The sequence below is a fragment of the Aptenodytes patagonicus genome, chromosome 5 (genome assembly GCF_965638725.1).
Source record: "Aptenodytes patagonicus chromosome 5, bAptPat1.pri.cur, whole genome shotgun sequence".
NCBI lineage: Eukaryota > Metazoa > Chordata > Aves > Sphenisciformes > Spheniscidae > Aptenodytes > Aptenodytes patagonicus.
Window position 1 is genome coordinate 34,315,885 of NC_134953.1, and position 22,869 is coordinate 34,338,753.

Genomic DNA, 22,869 nt, shown 5'->3' on the forward strand with positions numbered 1-22,869 from the left:
CAGGGGAAAGCAGCTTTTGCCACTTCCTTTGACATACCTGTCCAATTTCTGTATCATTCATCACTTTGCCATTTTTCATCTGACCAGTATCACGCTCAGCCCAACATATTCACCATATATATATATATGAGAGGCCCTCCTGAAAGGCCTTAAGTGAAATATCTTTCCAATAAAAAAATACCTCAGTGTCAGTTTAATGTTATGCAAACATCTCAGTCAATTTTTCTAGCATATGATCTGTAGCCCTTACCCAGCACATTGTTTAATGTCAGTACGTGATGCAGGATTCCAGTATCAGCCTAATGTAGACAAATTAACAGCTACCGAAGGAATGTAATCCATTTTTGCAGCTAACCATAAAGACCATCAACTGAGCAAGGCACAGAACAGACTTTAAATCTAATAAAACTTAGCAGTTTCATTTGTCTTGTGTTTCGGTAACTACAATAAATTTTCTTAAGATCTGAAAATAAGATGATAAATGTTCTATTCATGACTGACTCCACAGTAACCAATTAATTTATGCAATAAACAATAACTTTGTCTTCTACAATAAAGAGTAATTATTTAAGCATCTCATTCCTTCTGTTCGTCAGGGACTATAAAACTCAAGAGGATGAAGAATTTAATTCTATGTGGCAGAACTGTGTACCTACCTACCTCTACCACCCTGTCAATGCTGATGACCTACTTTTTAAGCAAATGAGGCACAGATAATCATGTTGTACCTCTCCTGCCACCTTCCAAAAAACATTTGAACCTGTGGGCTGATTTGAATGAAGTGTGTCAGACAGAAGGAGGAAAGGCTCTCAGATAATACCCAAGTTGCAGCATCTCTGGAAATCTCTTCTTGGAAAGGAACCCTGCAAACCTAGAGAAGTAAAAAGCAAAAAACGAAACATTAAATCTTAGGTCTTGTTTATCAATTAAAGTCAAGATTAGTACGGTCACAGTGCTCAACTAACTGCCTAGGGCTAGGAGTCCTAACACATATTGCCTACAGTGGCAACATAAAATTCAACAGCCAGGGCTCTTTCCTCACTGATGGGTAGGGTTACATCAGGAAACTATCACAAATCACTAGTCATATTTCCAAACATATCAAGCTGCCTAATAATAGATTCCATTTCCATTGCAAAAATGTGCTACATATTGCCCAATCATTAACATTAATTCCAGCTGATTTTTTTTTTCAAACAGACTGACAGCTAATTTAACAGCAGTTTCATATTTAAAGTACTCGGAATGTATTGTTGGCAGGAAGTGAGACTTTAAAAATATATTAATCTGAAGGCACACACCCTGATTATATCCAGTATATCACTGCAGTTTCTTTAAGATGTGTAAAACATGGTACTACTTCTATATGCATGCAGTCAAATTTGACTACAGCTGCCATACAGCACATAAAACAGGTGCAAATCCACATCAGATACCCAGGGCTCCGATTTGGAGCTGGAGTTGCACTTATGCCTATATCGAATACTCAATATTTTTTCCACATGCATTGAATAAGCAATCCAGGAAATAAAAACCCTCACAGTAGTTACACCCAGCTGACAAATGGAGGAAAAAAATAAAGAGACAAACTAACTGCATCTTTATTTTTGTCACGTTTTAATACAAACATACATAAGTGAATCCCAGAAAGTCAGCAAAAACTCTCTGAAGCCAAGCTGGATTTTCCTACCTTGGACCAGAAGAGGGAACATTACTTGCACTTACGTCTGCCCCAGTTAGAGGTTACATCGCTCTTGCTTAATGAGGTGTGCAAACACAGTAACTCTGTGCATAGCACTTTGACAATAAAGGTTGCTCATTACATGCCTGTTTTTTATCTTAAGGATTATTTATGAGCCAGAATCACAGCAGACATTTGAGGCACATAGTACTGCTGAGAACTACTTGGGCGTTTGCAGGCAACCATACAGGATGTAACTCAGGACTAAGAACTTGTACCTCACACAAGGCTTCCCAACATGCTCCACTAAACTTTAAACCTACAGCAAGAAGCCAAAGCGCACAGCACGTGCCACAGGTGGATAGGAGATTTCTGTGACTACTACACAAGAGCAACCAGACACATCTTTGGTGCGGGAGCAGCTACAGAAGCAAAAGCTATTGCACAGGGCACACAGGGCAGTGCAGAGCTAGCTGAGTCATGCTGCCTTCGCTATAGTGCCTGCCTGGCTCAGGAAAGACTTCAACCTCAGTGTTCCCCCCAGTCACGCCAGCCCCGGGCCTTGGGTTAAACAAAAGCAAAAGCCAACAGACACGCACAGCTAGCCTGCAACTAGAGTATCCAGGCAGTGGGTTTCAGGGCTCTCTCTTCATTGGCCTGTTTGGTGTTCAAGTGTTGCAACTCTTTCTGCCTCAGCTTCCCCCATACCTCTTCTGTTATCCCTCCCCCATGCTTTTTCTTGCTCCCTGTTACTAACTTTTCTCCCTGCTATGTCCGTTCCAAAAATGACAGAACAAAGATGACATTACTGTCACATTTTTCCTTTTTTCATCAGGTCAGGTTGAAAGCTCTACTACTAAGCTCTCCGCAGCAGGTTCAACCTACTAAACTGTAGCTGTGCAACAAGAGATGCCCCCAGTACTGCCAGACTGCGGGTGACTTGCTTAGAAACACTCACCTGTGGGCTTCTGTGAGCACATCTCCAACTCCGATCTAAAGATTATGAACTTGCATAACCAAGTCAGCATTTCTTTTCATGGTTTCAACAATCATATTTATTCCTTGGTTTAAAAGGTTTTGGTTCAACAGTTTTATAAACAGACTTCACAAAATGTGCAATATTTATAAACATAGTTCTTAGTTGCAGTGGTAGTAAGAATCTTTACTTTCATCATAAAGTTCACTTCAGTTATGCAACACAAGGTTGGTTTTGTTCCCCCTCTTCTCCCTCCCCCAATTGGCACTTCATTGTAAATCGGAGAAACTTTAAAAAGACAAAAAGTTAATCTAAGCATGATGTTATAAGCACCTTGCCACAGTATTACATTCTAATAAGGCAAATTTTTGTTTTGTAAAGTCTGATTGTGCAACTCGGAGACCTATAAAAGGTGACAGAAATGCCAGCCTTTTCCTATAAGGAACAGGCCTTCATTTTTGCTTCGAAGTTTTCACCCCTCCGCACCACCCCTGTTAAAAAAAAAGTACAGCTGATAATACAGCAGAACATACCCCTTACAGGGTGAAAAGAAATTACAGTAGACAAAGGCTGAAAACACAGTGCATAGTAGACAAAATAAGACTGTTCTTAAAAATAAAATAAAAAAGAAATAAAAGAAGAAAAAAGAAATGAACAACAAGCAACAATGGAATTTTTCTAGTGGAAGAGAATTTTTGGGCTTCATAAATAAGTGGAAAATTACTAAAATACTTTGCTATATAATATAAAAAAGCGCAAAGTGTTTTCCAGTTGTCACCTAAGCGCTAGATGCAACTTTGTAGGAGTAAGTATTTGGAGGCAGCTTTGAGCTCTGATTGGTACAGGCATTCCAGCAGGGTAACGCTGCCAACAGCAGAAGAAATCCACCCAGTAAGACACAAAAGCCACTGAAATAGAATGCAGTGTCATACTCCTGTGTCCAGTCGTAAAACCAACCTGAGGGTGAAAATAAGAGAAGCGCATCAGTGAGGAGTTAAATGTAACACAGCACTGTAAGTTAGAGAAACATCATGGGGAGAAAAAGGGAAAAAAAAAAAAAAAAAAGAAAAAAGGCCAAATCTAAAATGCAGCTTGACCACTTAGACATGAAATGTGCTTTTCATCAAAGCCAAAACCAGAGCACAACCAGCTTGGCCAGATCAAGCGAAACAGGCTTTAATTTTTGTTGAAGATTTTGATTTCATCTTTCCATTGTTATTAGGACCAACTAGAACTACTCACACGCAAATTAATTCTGTCTGGTCCTGACAAGCTCATGTTCATTTTATAGTATCTACCTTGACCTTACCTACAATTGGTGGTCCGAGGCTATTTCCAAGTCCAGCAAAGAACATCAATATCCCATACGCGTGAGTCAGTTTCTCAATTCCCACTGTCTTTGTTGTTACATATGGAAAAATTGACCAGTTCCCAGTCAGAAAACCCAAAATCCCAGAAAGCACCGCTAACGTAAGGTAACTTTTGGCAAATGGAATTGCAAACAAGGCCACTCCTGTCATTAGTAAGGTAGTTACGTAGAGATATAAAGTGTTAACCCACTTAAAATCTGCCAGTATTCCTAAAGTAAGTTTGCCAACAGCGGTCATAATGCCTATAATGGAAATCAGGGGCATATGATAGTCATCTTCATTAATGTTTGCACTTCTTGCTACATCTTCCATGAGCAGAGAAGGAGGAAATCCACCAATATCAAAGAGCAAGATGGCAACAAAGAGAGCTGAAAATACTTTGTTCTTAAAAAGAACCACGGTTTCCTCCCAGTAGTTCAAATAGAGCTGCCACTTCTTTTTGGCAAGTTGCTTGCAGAAGTTTGTCTGTTCTACAACTTTCTTTTTATAAGTGTCTTTCTCATTTACATTTATTGAGCTTAATACATTCTTATTTAAAATGCTATCCTGTTTGTAATCAGGCATATTGTTCGCACATTTTTCATCAATGTAGCCCTTTTCAAGGATGCTTATATTTTCTTCAACAGTCTTTTCTTTTTCACGGTAAACAAAATATTGATCTGGGACTTTGTCTACACATGTTTTTTCTGGTGGAGGGGAATCGGATGACTCCAATGGTCTCATTAGGCTGCCACATGCTAATATATTTAGAGACAGTGCGCCAACTATTAGCAGACAACCATCCAGTCCATATAGATCAATAAGCTCTCTTTGCAATGCTGCATATATGAAGAGTCCAACACTTGAGCCTATAAAAGGAAAATAAGATCAGTTTAAACTGAAGAACGGAGAACATTCTTCAACACTAACAAACTCCTACATTTCAGCAGCTACAAATACACTGTCACAGGAATGGTAAGTCATTTGTGCTCCTCTCTCCCCAGTCTAATGAACTGGCAAGTTATCTTTATTGAGTATGCACAAAATAAAAAGCCTTTCAAAATATCTGAACAATTTATGATGATTAACACTAGCAGACAGTTTAGAAACAAGTAGGATCAATACTATATCTGATGAAAAACATCAAAGAAGTATTAAGCCATCCTTCTGCCATGCACTCCCATACATGTATCCCTTCAGGTACCATTTTGAGTTAGCACAGTTAGAATTTCACACACAAACATTCTCCCCTTTCTCCTCCTCGCTGCCACCTTCCTCCTCTAAGGCAGGAACAGACCAGGGGTTCACCAAGAGCCCTCCTAGAAACAGCCCTTGACTGCTTGGTGTCTAAGGAGGGGGGCTTACATGGTATGAGTTTACTCCAAAGGCATTTCTGAAGCTCTGCAGGGCCAAACATGCATTTGAGAAATTTGGCTCTTCAGAAGAAAACACTGAAGAGTAAGCAATTACTATGAACACAAGCATTTTATGCAATCCCACCAATTTAAAGAAAAAGCTCTCTGTTGAAGTGAGCATAGATCCATTGTAATCAATGGATGTCCACTCACAAATATAGAGCATTGGTTTTTCAAGTCAATTTAAAGACAAACTTTAAATTAAAATGATTTGCTGAAGACTTTCTCTAGGTTATATTAAAGTAATTTATATACTTCAGTGCTAAACACAGGAAAAAATAATTATAAAATTCAGACTTGTTTTGTCTTTCAAGTACTAAAATTAACCAGGGCTCAGTAAGATCAGGCCTTAAGGCAAACTACCTGGAATACCAACAAAAGCCACTGAAAATTATTCCAAGGAACATTTCTGCAGAAGTTACCCTTTATTCCACTGGTGTGGATCTGGCATTAATATCTCATAACACTGACTGTACTGACAGGCCTCTCCTCATTAACAGCTACTTGAGAATTTTCCTTGTATTATCAGAGGTTCGTTTTTCTAGGATCCCTTTAGCATACGTGGACAAAAAGCTGGGATGAGCTTTTGGAAGATTTCAAAATTTAGTCTCCTTTTAGATTGGAAATGAAAGAACACTAAAAATGTAAGCCCAAACTTCAACTACTCCTTTAAAGACACAGCTAATGTGAGGTTATGGTGATCCAGCATTTATATCCTGCATCTCCAATCTCTTTCTCACCTCTGATCTTGTGTAAGAAAGAAGAGGGAGAAGGAGAGCTCTATGGAAAGTTTCCCCTCTTTTTACCCACGGCATACAGCCCAAGCTACTCAGAGTCTGCTTTCATTTTAGTGAATATCCTTTTCTCATCTATATGGATAACTCATACCATACACCTGCAAGCGTAGTTACTATTTTATCTGAAACCTGGTTTTATCTGTTCATTGCTACTGATGTTTTGACTTAAGTACTTCAGGAAGTAACTGAGAAAAAATATAATCTCCTGGGTTTTATTGCCAAGGTAATGGTAGCTGTATCAGAGTTGAAAAGTTAGAGAGAATGACAATTAAAAGTCATACCTGTTGAAATCAGACCAAGTGCAAGGCCTCTGCGTTTGTCAAAATAGTGGCAAGTGATGGTAACTGTTGCAGTATACAAAAGGCCACATCCAAGCCCTTGAGAAAAAGAGTTAGAAATAAAGCATGCAACACATTCTGGGAAATGAATGCCCCTTTTTACTCCCCAGATAATACAGTAGTGTACCCTGGACACAGAGGTACCTTTTAAGTCTGGCTCAGCACCAGCCACACCGGCCTCATACTGACAGGGCCTTTAGGCTGCCTGCACTCTCCCCCGACCATCCCTGGCTGCAGAACCTGCATGGAGGAGGCTGGGTTTAAGGAGTTCACCAGCTCAGGTTCTGTGCTACGTGGAAGGGTCACAAGGCTTCCAGGCCAGGGGCTGGCCTCAGAAAACAGCAGAGCTGTGTCCGCATGGCACTGTGCCTGGGCCAGCACACTGCTGGGTCTCTGCTGGCCAGCGAGGTGCCCGGATTCCTGACACAGTTCATTTGATAAACCACCCACAGCAGCACAGAGGGGCAGGTCACCACCTGCCAGGAGAACAGGACTTTCATGCCTTTAGCACAGTGTTTTAGGTGCAATCCAGTTATGTGGAGAACAACATTGCTCCCTAATGATCCCTAATTTATCAAATTAGAATGAGTACATGACAAAATTCCTGAAGAGATGTTATTCCTTTAAGACTGGCACTTCACGCCTGCATTAGACCTGCTTGATTCCACCCCTTAGGTAAAACCTCAGTTTCTCCATCTCTAACAATCACGTCAACAGAGGACAAACTGTTTTCAAACCCTGATGAACATATGCATTGCCTTTATCTTTCACTACATGGTAACAGTCTGCCTGTGCGACACCCCTCCCCTCCCCAAAGTAAAGTATTCCTTGATAAATCAAGTCCCAGACTACCGCTGCCTGTGTGAATCAGTTTCCTATTTCAGATTCATAAATCAAGACTCAAAATAATAAAGATTAAGTCTCTATATGAAGGAGAGGTGTTTCTTACCAACAACGATCCCATATGAAATATATAGAAAGTATATGTTCGGTGCAAAACTGCTCATCATGAGGCCCCCGGCCACCATAAAGCCGCTGAAAATTGCTACTGGTCTTGCTCCAAAAGATGATACACATATACTGCAGACAGGACCTAGAGGAAAAGCAAGAAAAACATTCCTAGTAAATACCAGCACCAGTAAGAATTTCTAAAAAATCTCAGTCTATGGAAATGTTTCCTGTGATAATTATTTAAATATATAATTATATGAAACAACAATTCAGAGCACTCATTTTTACAGGATTCTTTAAAAGAGTCAGTTATAAAAACATACAAGATCAGGCTTGCAAGATTTTTGCTCAAGGAGAAACTGACATCAAGACCACAAAATGGTACCAAGGTTGGGAGGGAGAGAGCGAGCAAAACATTCTTTAAACACAGGATGATACATACATACTTGACTGTAACGCTGTCACTGCACACCTAAGGACTTGTACAAAGGTTCTGAAAAGAATCTTCCTCTTTAGGTACCAAAAGAAGTTAGACCATCAGCCAGGCTTTAACCAAGCAGGTATTTTTTGACAGACCCCAAAAACTGTGTTTCAGAAAAGACAGTATCTGTATTCATCTTGATATAAGATGAGATTTATAAAACTGAAATGGTAAATAGTAACTTCTGATCATAATCATCGTAAGAATGCCACCTGGTGCTTACATAAAGAAAATATCTGCTGATACACCAGATAAAGACAAACAGTACTCTCTCCTAATTTTCTAGGGAATTAAATAACAGCTAGTTAGTATTCTACCAAATAACTGTTTACTACCTTTCTTGGTTTCTACTGTAAAACTATGGAAACTCAAAGGCATTTATTAAGAATGTCCAGAGCAACGTTCATGACAGTTTCTCCTTCTCTTTACCCCCCCAATATTTCTTGGTTGGTTAGTTCTTCAAAACAAGAACAAAGTACAGGCAACATTCGTACTCTGCCTCTACTCAGCCAGTTCTCCCCTCACAGAAGTTGGAGAACAAACACTTATTTTCAGTTGTATGACCTGGAATACACCTTTTAGTCTGAAGTAGTGTGCAAGCTTGGTGCCTTGCATAAATAAGCAACCAGCAAGGGCCTTGGCTTGCAAAAGACAATCTCTCATCTGAAATCCTGCAGTTCCAAACATTCATACATAGACTTACATATTAGCCCCAAGATCGTAAACTCAGCAACTCTGAGATTAGAAGTTAGATATAGAGATGAATGACATTATTTCAAAACCAACAACAAAAAAAAAAACCCTCACCACCTTTGTATCTCATTCGCAGCGATACAAAGCCACTCCATGGTCAATACAATCTGCAAAAGCAGTAACTTTGGAGTCTGCCATTTGTTAAGGTTGGTCCTCCCTGACTCGCACATAACTGAGATTCCCAACAGATGGGAGGTGAGCCCAGAGAGGTGATATGAGGTGAACAACAGTTGGAGCTGAGGACGATGCTTGCCTGGGTTTGCAGACAGGAGCTAGCAGCTGGGAACATACGCAAGATTTTTGTGTGGTTACCGGCCATGGGACAAGCAGTTCTGGCAGGCAGGAGCACAGACTCGTTAGCAGGTCAAACGATTCTTAAAGGCAAGGCAGGTCAGAACTTTTGCCCTATGTAAGAGCTATCTGCCTAGGGAACGTAAAGGGAAGCGAGTCTGAATTGGGGCTTATCCAGGCAAAGAATCAGAGTTAAAGAAGAATCAAGAAAAACCTTCTGGGGAAGTGGGATTTATTTGGATTTTGGAAATGATGAAAAAGGAAGGATGTACGCGCTCGCTGCTTCTCAGGAGTCAGCACGCTGTGGGAATGAAAGCTGGCCAGAATAACTTGGGCACAGTAACTTGCCGAGAACAAAAGCTGAGAGTGTTAGATTGTTGCTGATTCTTAGAATTAACTACTAGAATTGGCAAATTAAGATTGGTATGTTTCCTAAAACCACGGGATTTAAAAATAAACAAAGGATTGAATCTGTATTACATAAAAAATTCTTCTACACTAAAAGAACATTAGGTAGTAATAACATAATTTAATTAAGCAGAGGAATTTGCACTCTTTCTATTCTTTATTTCTCACTCACCACCTTGCTAAAACAAACGGTATTTCCTTTCCACCTGTTCTCTATATTTCAACACAGCTACTTTCAGAAGGTCCCTGTCCAGCCTGGGGTGGTGGTACTGGTAGAGACTGCACTGATTGCTACCAGAGGATCCGAGGTGAAGCTGGACCCGCTGACCCTAAGCCAGAACAAGGGGGAGACAGAGCTGAAAAACATGTCTTCATAATCTGACAAGGACATTCTCCTCTGGAACACCATCAAAAGCATCTCTGACAGGGTCCAAGGAGATGCTTCTCCAGCTTCTCCCACTTACAAAAAATAATCCCAAAGGAGAACAGAAAGTACAAAGAGACCTTTTTGCTCTGACATGGAAAACAACCTGCACAAAACTGAAGAACCTGCTCCAATAAGCTCAGTATTAATGTGTCATCTCACACAGCAAGAGATCTGGCAGCTCAGCAATGACCCTGTTTATAAGAAGGAGTGCCAATATAAGTATTAAAATAGTTGTTATAGGTCTCCAGGACGAGAAGAAAAACAGCTCCATCTTCCTCTTCACACTGGGCTCTACTTTCACACTCCCCTCATCATACTGCTAGGAAAAAAAAAATCACAAAAGAAAATCCTCATGACAGTCAGCATCTTTGTTCTTTTCCCTGCCTTCTCGCACTCCTTCTCTTTCTCTGTTTCCCAAAGAGCTGGCATTTTTTTTCCACCAGGCACAGTACCTTTGGTTATTACCATGATATTTGCACAGGAATTCACTGTACACAAACATGTTATTCTCTACAAGTAATTCAAGCACAATGGGTTCGAGGCAGTTAATTCTGGTCAAACATCCAACTTTCCCAGAGTGGAACTGAGACTTGCTCTGTGAACTCCTGCCCTGTGGATTTTCAAAGTGGACATTCTGAAGAATGTAAGAGTCTATGTACAGCCGCATAGGAAACAGCTCTTCCGGCAGTATAAGGGTTTTCATTTAGTTGACTCTCTTTTCTGAAAGATCCTTCCACTGATAATGTATTTCTTGCCGTAATGTGAACAACATAAAAATAAAATCCCAGTGGCAATTCTCAATAGTAAGCATGAAAAATAGCTTTTAAGACAGCATTTTGTTCAGTTTGCCAAGCAACTCCAGGGGTTAGCACTGGTATTAGAATAATATTTGAAGACATTGATAAATATTTACTTCTTTTACAAATAAAACCCCTGGGGCTTTTTTTCTTCCAAATGACGTATCTTAAAACTAGACCAAACTCTTACCACAAAAAGATACCAGCTCAGTTTATAAGAATGACAGCTACCTGTAGGAAGAAAACTGTATTGTTCTGAAAGACTTAGAAGCCAGCACAGGCATAGCCACTGCTCTTCTGCACACAACCTGTCAAGGCTCGGCAGCCAGTAATACAATTATCAGGCTCTGCAGGGGAGCTGTCAAGAAGGTCTGTAGACAAAATGGCAAGAAGCAGCAGAAAGAAGATGGGCTCTCACAGTAGATCTTCATGCAGAGAGACCAAAGAGGAAGAACTTCTAGGAGGAATAATTTGTACATTGATATTTTCATTCAGACTTTTTTGAATAGAAGACTTTACCCTCAGTGAGACCTGGATGTGACAGAGTCTCCTTCCTGAGATGCAAAAACAAGCCATCTGCTGCTCACACAGGAACTTTATAACTACCGCAGTCTTCTGACCTCCTGACAAGTACAAAGTTGTTTTGGTTAATGGACATCAAGAACTAACACTCTTTTCCCTCAATCTTCTCACATGAAGAGAAAAATTCTGCAAACTAACACTCGCTTCCTCCACTCACCTATCTCAAGGGTCCTCCCTCCTTCACCTCATACACACACAAAACCTTTTGCTAAACAAACAATACTGGACAACTGAGTTCTTTTTCTTATCTTCTGCATTAATCTGACCCACCCGACTTGTTGGTATCTGTCCGAGCCTGTTGAAACTGTAGAGTAGAAGCAATGCTTGTGGACTGTACGTAAAATCCACTGGACAGAACACAAGAATATTTTTTGCATATTAAATGCATTGCAAAACCTGGTCATAATAAATATAATATTCTCCAAGTGTTTGTACTTTGGATAAGAATATAGATCAGAAAAAGCCTTTTTACACTGGACAGCAACCCATCCCAACCAGTTGGAAGGACGGCGCCTTTCTGATAGTTATTAAATGAAATGGGCTCCTCTTCAGAGGAATCTTTGGGACACCCTCTCCCCTCCCCATAAACTATGTATAGCTTCCATAGTTTAGAGTGGGGGCTATCTATGTGCGAGGTTTTTGTCCAAAAATATGTAGATGCTGCAAGGGGTTTTTTTTTAGAGTTGTACAAATATTGCTTGAAAACACAAAATTAAGCTTTTTAAACATTTAGCACTGAATGCCTCAGACCAGCAGAAACTCCCCATTAATTTATCAAGACATGCCTTTCAAGAAAGAATCTTCCCTTTGTTCTTTCTCCATTAATAAAGGGGAGTGGGAATGGGAGACATATTGCTGGTGTCTCCTGCTATGCCAAATACTGTGAAGTCAACTCTTACTATAAACAGCTGTGGTGCCAATTACAGGCGCCAAGGTCTTTGTTTTGCTTTTAACAAGTGTAACATGGATCAAATTTAATTTCAGGCTCGAAATGGATGTAAAATTAAGAACACTTGGTGCAGGAGAAACACATGATCTTCAACAACATAACAAATATCCTCCTCTGGCCTGTTTTAGTAGGGGAAACATGCTAAGCTCTTTCAATTTCTTCCTATGCAACAAGCCCTACATCATCCATGGAGCCATGTGCCACTTCCCCTATAGCCTGACCAACATTATGATACTTAATATTGTAGCAGAAGTCTCACCACTGCCCTGTATGATAACACTGATGCTTTTCTTTCACTGTTTTAGGCACATTTCTTCCAATACACTGTAAGGTCACATCACAGAAAGTTGTAACTCAAGTCATCCTGCAAGGAAGAGATCAACCAGGTCCCTGTCCCATTCCCTTTTCCAGCTGGTGAGCTGAACAGTCCAGCTCAGGGCTGAACACTGGCCTTAGCAACACTGTCTGTGCTGTGAGCAAGAGGACAGAAATCGAACACCAGGTGGCTAGGAAATTCATCTCAATAAACAAGGTGCTGTACTGGGTTTCTATGTCTCGAGTCTAAGTTTAGCTCCCACACAAGTCAGAAGTAAACATTGTAGAAAGGATACCAATACAGCAAATGTGAAAGGACTCACCAGCATCAGCTACTTCAAAACATGTTTAAGACTACATGTACAGAGGGAAGGGGAGAAGACACACTGAACCTTTTTCTGTGCCAGCTGGCATACATATAAGGACATTTTCTTCTTTTTGGTGAAATTACAGTACTAATATAGCAAAGTCAGTGGACCTACCTTCCACTGTTACAGAGCTAGCTAATGTGATTTCCAGTGCTATCAATGAGAAAAGTCTTCCCTAAGAAAATAGACACTAACTTATTTCCTGTATGCAGCTGCAAATCTACCATAACTGCCATTCTTTTTCCAGTCTGGCATCTACAGCTTCAGAAAGGCGACGTTAAGTTGGAGAGGGCTCACAGAAGAGCCTTCACGGCTCTTCAGAAGAGCCTTCATTAAAAGAGCGGAAGTCTCTTATATCAATGGCAAAAAAAACTGTATCAAGGTACAGGCTTAAAAGAAAATTTAGAAGTAATTCGATTGCAATCTCTAGACATACACCACACTTACTCAGAGACACATGAAAATATACCACTGAAAGATAACTATCCATCAGCTGAAGACTAAAACTAAGCAACTTGTATCATAAGATTACATACTTTTAAGGAGGTAATTAACTACTGAGAAAAGCTGTCAGAGACTGAGAATGCACTAAACAAACATGTTCTAAATCAAATGAGAATTACAGTATTTTCTGCATGTAACATGGATTGCTTTAAGAGTACCAATACTTGAAAATATGTCTTCGGATAACTAGATCAGAGACTGGAAACCAAAATAAAGGAGGAGAAGGGAAAGAACAAATATTAGAAGAGTCAAGTTAGGAACAGTAAAAGGCAAGGAGACTACCAAAAGGCTTTGGGGTGAAGCTGTCCTGTTACTAGCATTCACACATGCAATATTGCTGCTGAAATGAGCTTGCTCGGGGAGACTGTTAAGTTATTAAGTTACAGATAATATCTTTTCACATACATGAAAATATGCTAATTTAAAAAAATTCAATTAGCCCGATCATCTACTTAACATAGGCTACAACACACAATGGTCCCACCTGGCCTGTAATACTGGAACCTGCAATAGCAGAAATAAGAACAGAAGCAAGTTCTCTTTTCCTATATTAATGAAAAGGGCCTAACTTTGCAATGTGTTACATTAATGGTTTTGCACTGACAACACATACGTTCTTTACACTAGTGACTGGGTCTGAAAAAGGCCTGCTATGAAAACTGCATGAAATACTGTAACTTGTCAAGAGCATTCTAGTTTTAGGTAGAGGTTATGATACTTACAGTGTCCCTCCAACAAGTTTACTTTAAGTAAAGTTATCATTACGGTCAGATCCCAGCTTGATAAGACAGTGGGATCTTCCATTTCAGGTAAAGCAGGGAACACATATTTTGTTTTCAGTCAACTCTGATAACATCAATGCAATTAAAAGGCTCTCACTGTACTTTTCTTTGAAGGCATTAAAAATAGGAATGATTATTAAGCTTCCAAATCCCAAACTGAAAGAATAAAACTACACTGACAGACAACGTTCCTCCTAACCCATCAAAATTTCAAGTAATTTAATTTTTCCATACCAGAATCAATTACGATAGTACCTTTTATTTCTGTTATTCCGTCACAGAAGTTTCTATTTGCTATAAAGCACACTACCGACAATTGCTCACAGTGGCAAGACAGAGGATACCAAGAAATCTGGAAACTAGCCTGGTGTTGACATACAAGAAACAGAGCTGAGGCTCTTGTCAGAGGAGTGAGCCAGAGACTTCTGGTCTCCAGGGAGAGGGTTTTTCTTCACCCCTTCTCTTGCAATCCCCTTCTGCCTAGTTTTTCTTCAGTAACTATCTTGTTTAGCCTTTTTCCCCCCCAACTTCATGCTCTCACTCAAGTTTGTTTAGGTCTTGATCTGTTAATAATAGGAGTTAATGCCCTGAAAACAGGAAAATAAAAAAGTAAAATGGAAGAGCAGTCTACAGCCCTTTGCCCACTTACACCCTGGGACTGAATATAGTCGTCTTGTGGTTAATGATACACCTGCCTTTGCCCATTTCTATTCTGCCTGGTGATATAAAACCCTAACACAAGTGTGACACCAGTATTTGGCCAGTTATAGCATCACACAAAGCAGTGGTCTTTATTCAGGTCTGTATCACTATTTGAATGTCAACTTTCTTTCAAGGAGAGATTTCCTCAGAATCCTGAGCTGCATTTTGTCCATTAAGCTACATAATTGCTTTTGCCCATAGCAATTTCTCTGCTGACAGGCAATTTTTTCCAGATTCAGCAAAAAGATAATAGTTCCCATGGTGAATCTTTGAAAAGCAGAAGTTAGTGATATTACCCAGTACAATACCCATGCTCGATATTAAAACAACAACAACAAAATGGACCTATGGACTTTCAAAGTGGTGTTTTATTTTCCTAAAACCCTGCTGTTACCCCCCAAGTGACAACGTCTTACTAAAGAAAACCTTCCAGTTGAGTTGTTTTATTTAATGCCACTGTTATCCATAACTTTCCAGGCTTCAAAGGGAGTTTTTTCTCAAACAAACAGTAGAAAAGAGCCCTCACTCACCCTAACTGGTGGGTTTACTTCTAGAGCTGAAAAATGAGTAACTGGTTTATTAATTGACTTTTTTTTTTTCTTAAAGCACTTGAACCATTTCAGACTAACAGTTTGCTCTGATTTTAAAGATACTAATGCAAATGTTAGTCTTGAAGCCTCATTAAAAAAAATCACATCAACAAAATTACAATTCAGTTTCCCAGACAGAGTTTAGTTTTTCTAGTTTATTTAAACACAATAATTTTGAATTTTCTAAGGGTAATATATTTATTGCTCTTTTACCATTATATTGTTTTGGTTTATGTATAGTGAAATTACAAATGCAATCTTCGTACCTGTCTTGACCTAAAACAAAAATGCAGCATCCTCATTCTATCATTTGCAGCTGTCTTTAATATAATTCCAAAAGCACACACAGATGAAAGCATCTATTAGAAAGAAACATTTCGATTTAAGAGAGATACTGCATCTACACTTACTGGCAAGCAATCCGATTCCATTTGCTAGTGATCCAACCCAAGCAGTCTTGCCTTTCCCTTCTCCAAAAGCATCCAGCCATTCTAAATACAAGACTCCCACCGCCAGCGGTGATCCGTAACACAAGAACTGAGTAAAGAAGGAAACGACAACAATCACCCAGCCCCAGCCACCATCTGGTGGTTTCCGAAATACCATCTTGTCAGATGAGTGCAGATGTACAGGCAGAACCTGTGTAAACAAAAACCAAACAGAACCGAGCATTAGAAATGTGACTGGCCTAGGTTTGCTAATACAAGTGAGCTGTACAGAGAAGTACACATTTAAACAGAGGCTTATTTTAACCATCCTTCAAGAAACATGTGCAACACAGCATGCAGGCAATGAAAATGAGTTACAATTTGGTACTCCTACCTCTTCTGCATAACACAGGAACAGTACACAAAGCATTAGTAAGTCACACATATATCGGCATTATATTACAGAAAGGGGGAACATTTCATTTTCTGAGTGTGTGAAGACCTCAGGCATTAGTATCTGCCACAGTTCAACGAGAGAACCACATGGCTACCAGCTGTTAAGCCTTCAAGATATCCTGAGTGAAGCGTATAGGCTTGAAGGACAAGAAAAGCTACAAGTATAAAACAATCCAAATAAATAATTGAGGATTTAAAAAAATTCGCAAGTATAAAAATACTAGTTCTTGCAGTTTAGCAAGGTATTTGCCACCAGATAGTGTACTCTGGGAGGGGCAGGCCAAGAGGAAGACTGACATTCTGGAAATAGTAACAGTTCAGTACTCTGCTCTGTCAACAAGGTGATGTGTAGAGGAGTGATGCATCCAAAAATCACTTTGTACACATTAGTAAGTGAAGTGAGTTCTTAAACTGTACACAGGTGTTGGCTTGTATGCCAAGACATGACAGTATCAAACATGCACACAAAAATCTCCTATAACCTGTTACAGTGTCCGCCCTCTGCACAGTTTGCACACATCACCCTTCCCCAAACTGGTACTCACTTCTTGGACTCCATAAATACCACCTTACTCCTGTGCATGGCAAGATCGATCACCTATGCATCTATGGCTTTAAATAACTGACTGTCCTCACACCTTCTCAAGACTAGTTTGTGAATGTAGGGACTGATGCCTCTAACATCTAGCAAAGAATTTAGAAGTTTCCAGGCTAAACTGCTTTGGAGTTCAGATGACTCCAATGACACGTGAGTCCCTATGCACACAACTAACCTGCCCTCCCTCTCTACAGGGAGCAATCTGCCGAAGTGACGATCACAAAACCCATGTTCTGTTCCTGGCTCTGTCACTAACCAGACGTGTTCTCAACAATTTTATTTCCTTTACCCTGTAAGACAGAAACAGATAAGATCTTACCCTGTTTTCTTCATGAAATACTCTCACTATCTTCACACTACAGCTTATGCATTAAGACTGCTGCAGTAACAGTTCTGCTCTTGGAGGCCCCAAGAGGCAAAGCAGAAAAATAAACGTGTCTCACTGCCTGTTTGGCTTACAACCCAGAGGAGATGGAGTTCTTCAACTTTTCAGTGAAAGGAAAAAAGTTACTGCTTTACGAAAGCAATGGTGTAATCGAGTAGACAATAACAGAACTTCCATTCAAGCTCCCTGCACTCATTGATCGGGCAATTTTTAAGAATTTGCGTTGAAAACTTACAAAAAAGCTGCAGTATAAAATTTTGAAGAATAATTACTATAGAGACATGAAAAAGGCCAGTTCTAGTGTACAGACACACTTAAATGTTACTTTGATGGTAGATACTTACAGATGATGACACAAAAGTCCTTCAGCTCCCTACAAATGTGCCTTCACGTGGTGACTCTACCTGCAGAAAAAGAGCAGCAAAGCAAGTTTTCAGCCAAAGTATCACTGCAACAGTGAACACAACTCTGAAAAACTAGTGTCTTCACATTAAATTTCTTCTTTTTAGTATCTTCTCAGAGTAATTTCAGAAGTAATCAAGTTATCTCAGTGGAGAAATACTGACCCCCCCTCAATTAACTAACAGCTGACAGCAGCCTTGAGCTCCAAAATAACAAAAACATTGCCTCCTAATGTAAAATAAACTTTGACATTCTAGGTCCTTTAGGAGTGATTTACAGTTTTAACATACTGACAGTCCTTCAAGATATAGTATTTCCAGTTACAAATGTTACAAAGTTATACGTTTCAGTTATAAATGTAAGCTCTGATTTATTTCCTCAAATGTCTGGTAAGTGTCCCTTGATTACATCAGATGCAAGGCTGACAGCTGGGATAGACAGAAATGATACCATACTGTAAGGTATCAAAGCATTAAAAAGCTACTTACAGGTACTTTCCTACAACAATAACCTTTATACAAAAGGGGATCCCCATATTTCTACACAAAAATAGTTAAACTATATGTATGCAGTCACCAGAAGAGCTGACACAGGCATCTCTCCGTGCATTAAATAAGCATCACTTGGCTTGTTTTGTCCCTGACTGGAGTAAAAATGGTGGAAATAAGTAACAGCTTCAAGAAAAGACACTTCCACTGAGACAAAATAAGGAATTTTTCAGAAACCCGCTAAAATAATGGAAATAGGCAGTGAATAATCCCAACTCATATCTATTTAAAAAGTAATCTTTAGAAAACAAGCACATTTTAGCTGTTATGTTGATTTCCACTATATTGACGCCCTAAAATTTGGCACAGAGACACCTCTGAGTTCAGTTCTGCTGTTCTAAACTTCTGATGGGGAGGAAGGGAGGGCAGGGCAGGAGAGGAAAAAAGTTTTCGTAGTCTTAGGTCACGTAGTCTTTTATAATAGAAAGACTAAAAAAACCTCTGGATCAGTTCCTCATCTGCTGCAAGTCTGCACAGCTTTACTGACTTTAACCAACCACTCCCAACTTACGGCAGCAGAAGAGCTGACCTCCTACATCCTGACGCCTCCTATTTTGCATCACAGATCTCTTTTGCACCTTTTAGCTAAATAACAGGATTTTAGGTAGCAAAAACATCTCTATTTTCTAAACACTTCAAGCTACTTACAGTCTACAATTGTCAAGTAAAAAGTGAAAACCACCATCAGTTTTCCCCCCAGAAATCATCCTCAAAGTGAAAACAGATCTGCGAAGTCCCAGAGTTTGTTTTTAAGAGCCAACGTGACCTGGCTTTTCCTTCTCTTTCTTGCAGGTTGCTCCTTCACCTTACACCGCTGTGTGCCTACTACCCAAAATAAGGCGTATTTTCTAACTTTCCTGAAGGCACGAAGTCCTCCTGAAGAGAGCATGCAAGCTGAGAGTCCTGTGTGAGGAGCCCGTTCCCTAGAGCCCTCTGCCACGATACATGGTTAAAGATCTCCCAGTCAACCAAACTCCTGCTGGGACCGTGGATATCAATACACCTTTTATTGGTACGTTATTTAATGCTTTCCTGAAAATGACAAGTTGTAGCATAAAAGGCTAGTAGCACGGATAAGAGCCGACAGTAGGAACTAAACCTTTGCTACTCCCAACGCTGCCTGCATGGGCATTGAATCTGTGCATCGACTTGGGAGGGATCCAAAGTGCCTTTTACTATTTTCTGTCTGTGTGGAAGGAGGACACAGACTGTACAGATACACGTGATCATCAAAAATAAAGAAGCAGAAACACACACAGAAAAGAGCACTTAACAGTTTTGTTTTCTCTTGGAACCAGCCAGGAAGACTTGTGTGATCCTGGAAAGAGACGAACAACCATGGGTTTAAGATTCAGGTGGGAACCATTTCACAAACCTTACTGTTCACAAAACCTAAGGATGTTGTTGCAGACTCCAGGAAACCTAGTCACTTCAAAAATACCAATACGGAGAAACGAAGCATAAAGAATTAAACAGTAACTTGAAGTTTGGTCAGAAAAAGCTTTTCAGTGAGTTGTACTCACTGCGAATAAGAATCAGAGGAAGAGAGCTGCTTGATGAAAGCCTTTACCAACAACAAAAAGAAACGCTAGAGAACGAACTGAACAACAACAGTTTTAATGTGGAAAGAGAGAGGTGTCTTGCTGCAACTATTTTCTTTTATCTACGCAGCTTTATCACAATATCGAGCTCTTTTTCTATAAATCTTAAAATTTGGCTTAAAGATGACAGAAGACCACAAAAAAAAGAATGACTGAAATGTTAGCCCTCAGCACAGAAACTTGTATTAAACTGTGGCAAAGGGAATCTTGAGAAAGACAGTAGCAATAAGATTGTTTCCAGTTTGTTATTTGTGCAACCAGAGTTAAGTATGCTGCTTTCTGTGAGCAGCACGTGGCTGCAAAGAAAGCCGATGTCAGCAGAATCACTGTGTGATTAACACTCAGCTATTCCAGTTCTGCAAGGCACTGGTACAAATTAAGACGGTACCAGCCAGAATGGTAACATCCCTCATTTTAAGCTGAATTAGATTTCATGTAAATTTCTATTTATTTTTCAGGCAACATTCTTCCAATTATCATCTGAAGTTTCTGCTACCCTCAGCTTGCAAGTAACACCTAGAGTGTTAGAGCTGCAGTGATACATTACAGTTGTTTTTAACATACTCATTGTATCCAAACACCTGCATATGTACTGACATGACGGTATAAGCACTGTATTAAATGCACTGAAAAAGACGCACGTGTACTTTGATGACATCAGACTTTAACTCATGTTCTAACTACAGTAGCTCCCCACGTTTAAATATTTGTCCAAGTTTTTCACACTGAATATATATATTTCACTCTCAGTTCTCAGCATTCAGGTCTACCTATTTCTCATGCTCCTTTACTTTCCCTTTTGTAAGTTTTTTAAGACTCATCAACATAAATATTTCCTTCCATTTCTGCCTGACGAGGGAAGAAGCATGGAGTTTAAAACAAAACAAAATACCAGAACAAAACTTACTTACAACATAATAATGTTTTTCAATTGTGCTAAATAAGTTCACGTAAAGAAGCATCAACCAGGGCAGCACATAAACCAGCCAGCTTTGTACAAATCTGTCAGCTCAGCAGAACCAGTCCTACCTGTTTCCAGAGCCTCACTGCCCCAGACGGGACGGACCCCCCCACCCCCGCAAGTATAACTGCCTGTCAGACACTAGCACGCATCCATGCAGACGGATGTAAGCCGGCGCTGCTACAAACCACCAGCCAACTTGATTTACCAGACGAGAGCGCCTCTGCAAAAGGCGAGCGCGGTGTGCACCGCCTTACGCATCACAACCTGCGAGGGCTCCCCTTGGCGTCTGCTCTCTCAACCGCTCCGCGCCCCTTGGCCAGGTCCTCCGTGGGCATGGATGGACTCTTATAGCCCCCAGCTCGCCTCGCCTCTCTCCACGCCCCCGGGGACCGGCCCACGCCCCCGCTCCAGAGGACTGCGTTACACATTGACGCCTTCCACCTCCAGACCTGTTTCGACGGGAAGCGCTCATCTGCGCAACAACACGCGCCGAGAGGTGACTGAAGGTTGCCCTCGCCGGCCCGATGTCACACACACAGCGAGACAGGGTCGCGCCACGCTTACCCGCTCCCGGGAAGCCGCAGCCTCCGAGACGGACACCCGCAATGGGCACGCACCGATGCTGATAGGGGCCCGCTGCCACGTGCTCACAGCGGGCGCTGACGCCACGACACCGCTGGGTGTCCGCAGCGGATGCCAACAGGCACCCACAAGGGACACCAGGAGGTACCCGCAGCCAACACCGAGGGGTGCACGTCGATAGGCGCCACAAGGGACGCCGCCGCCCCGGCGGGCACCCAGGGACGACGGCAGGTCCTCAGCCAGCTCCTTTTCCCGAAGCCCGGGCGTTGCAGAGGCCCCTGCAGAGCTCCCTCAGGGCCACCGGCCTGGCCCGGCTGCCCCCCGCACCGACACCCGGGGCCGGGACAGCCCCGCGAGGCCTCCCGCCGGACAGCCGGGCCGGGCCAACTCGGGTGGCGGCCCCGGTGGGGGACCCCACGGCGGCCCCGGTGGGGGACCCCACCGCGCCCCCCGCGGCTCCCGCCGGCCCGGCCCCCTCGCTCCCCTCACCCGCTGCCCGGCGGCGCCCCACGCGGGCGGCCCGCGGCCCCCCACGGCCCGGCCGAAGGCCGGGTCCACCCGAGGCGGCGCCGTCCCCGTTACCTGCGCCCCGCGCCGGCAGCAGCGGGCGGACCGTGGGGCGGGGGCGGCCGGGCGGGGGGCAGGAGCTGCCCCCGGCGAGCCGGGGCAGCCCCGCATCCCCGGCGCGGCGGGGCGGGGCGCGGCTGCGGCCGGTGCCGGCACGAACCGGTTGTAACTCGGGCGGGGGGAGGAGCCGCTGGGAGCCGCCACCGCCTCCGCCCGCAGCCCCGAGCCGGGGGGACTGTCCCGGCCGCCGGCCCGGCCCCTCCGGGCAGGCGTGGGGCGGCCGCTCACCCCTCGGCCTCACCTCCATCGCGGACCCCCGCCCTCCTCCTGCTCCGCGGGCGGACGCTGGCCTCGCCGCCTCCCTCCGCCCCGCTTTCGCCGGAGAGAGGCGGACCCCGGTCCCCGGCCGAGTGTCGCCCCCAGCCTGGGGCCGGGCGGCCGCAGCGGAGCCGAAGAAAGAGCCGCCCTCGTTCCCCGCGCAGCGACGGGGCCGTGGGGGAGCGGCGCTCACCGTGGTGTCCCGCCGCTCCGCCTGCTGGGTGCCCCTGCCCGTCCCCAGCGCCAGCCCCACCGCCCTTGGCGAGGGCCTGGCTCCAAGGCACGATAAAAGCCCCCTACCACCATCCCTTGCTCCTTTTATTCGCATGCCCACGCTGAAGCCCGGAAGGCAGGAGCAGGACCGCAGCTCCTTCAGGCATACCGCAGCGGCTTCGAACCTGCTCGGGTACCAAAGGCAGCGTAACCGCTGCAGGACGGGGCTGGGCGCTGGCTCCCCGCCAGCATCGTTGCCCAAAGGCCGCAAACTTGCACTGCAAACAGCATACATACAGCACTACCACCCCAGCCTGCTAGCTCAGGTAAGAGACAAGTCACTTTCGGATC

The 22,869-nt window shown here is 42.6% G+C and overlaps 1 protein-coding gene across 6 annotated transcripts in view; it reads right to left on the reverse strand.

The window, feature by feature from the left end:
• Positions 1–492: 492 nt before the first annotated feature.
• SLC16A9 (solute carrier family 16 member 9) overlaps positions 493–22,869 on the reverse strand; it is a 23,075-nt gene continuing 698 nt past the window's right edge. The window contains exons 1-8 of one of the 6 annotated variants that reach the window (XM_076339303.1): positions 21,044–21,143; positions 17,668–17,727; positions 17,114–17,228; positions 15,867–16,095; positions 7,506–7,649; positions 6,500–6,595; positions 3,967–4,875; positions 493–3,614 (exon numbers count right to left, since the gene is read on the reverse strand). In XM_076339303.1, the coding sequence (XP_076195418.1) occupies positions 3,436–3,614; positions 3,967–4,875; positions 6,500–6,595; positions 7,506–7,649; positions 15,867–16,062 (1,524 nt within the window). In that variant the 5' untranslated portion in view covers positions 16,063–16,095; positions 17,114–17,228; positions 17,668–17,727; positions 21,044–21,143 and the 3' untranslated portion in view covers positions 493–3,435. Of the gene's footprint in view, positions 3,615–3,966; positions 4,876–6,499; positions 6,596–7,505; positions 7,650–15,866; positions 16,096–17,113; positions 17,229–17,667; positions 17,728–19,547; positions 19,592–21,043; positions 21,149–22,002; positions 22,072–22,869 lie in introns of those variants that run through there. The other 5 variants (XM_076339307.1, XM_076339305.1, XM_076339308.1 and 2 more) reach the window with 5 other exon arrangements.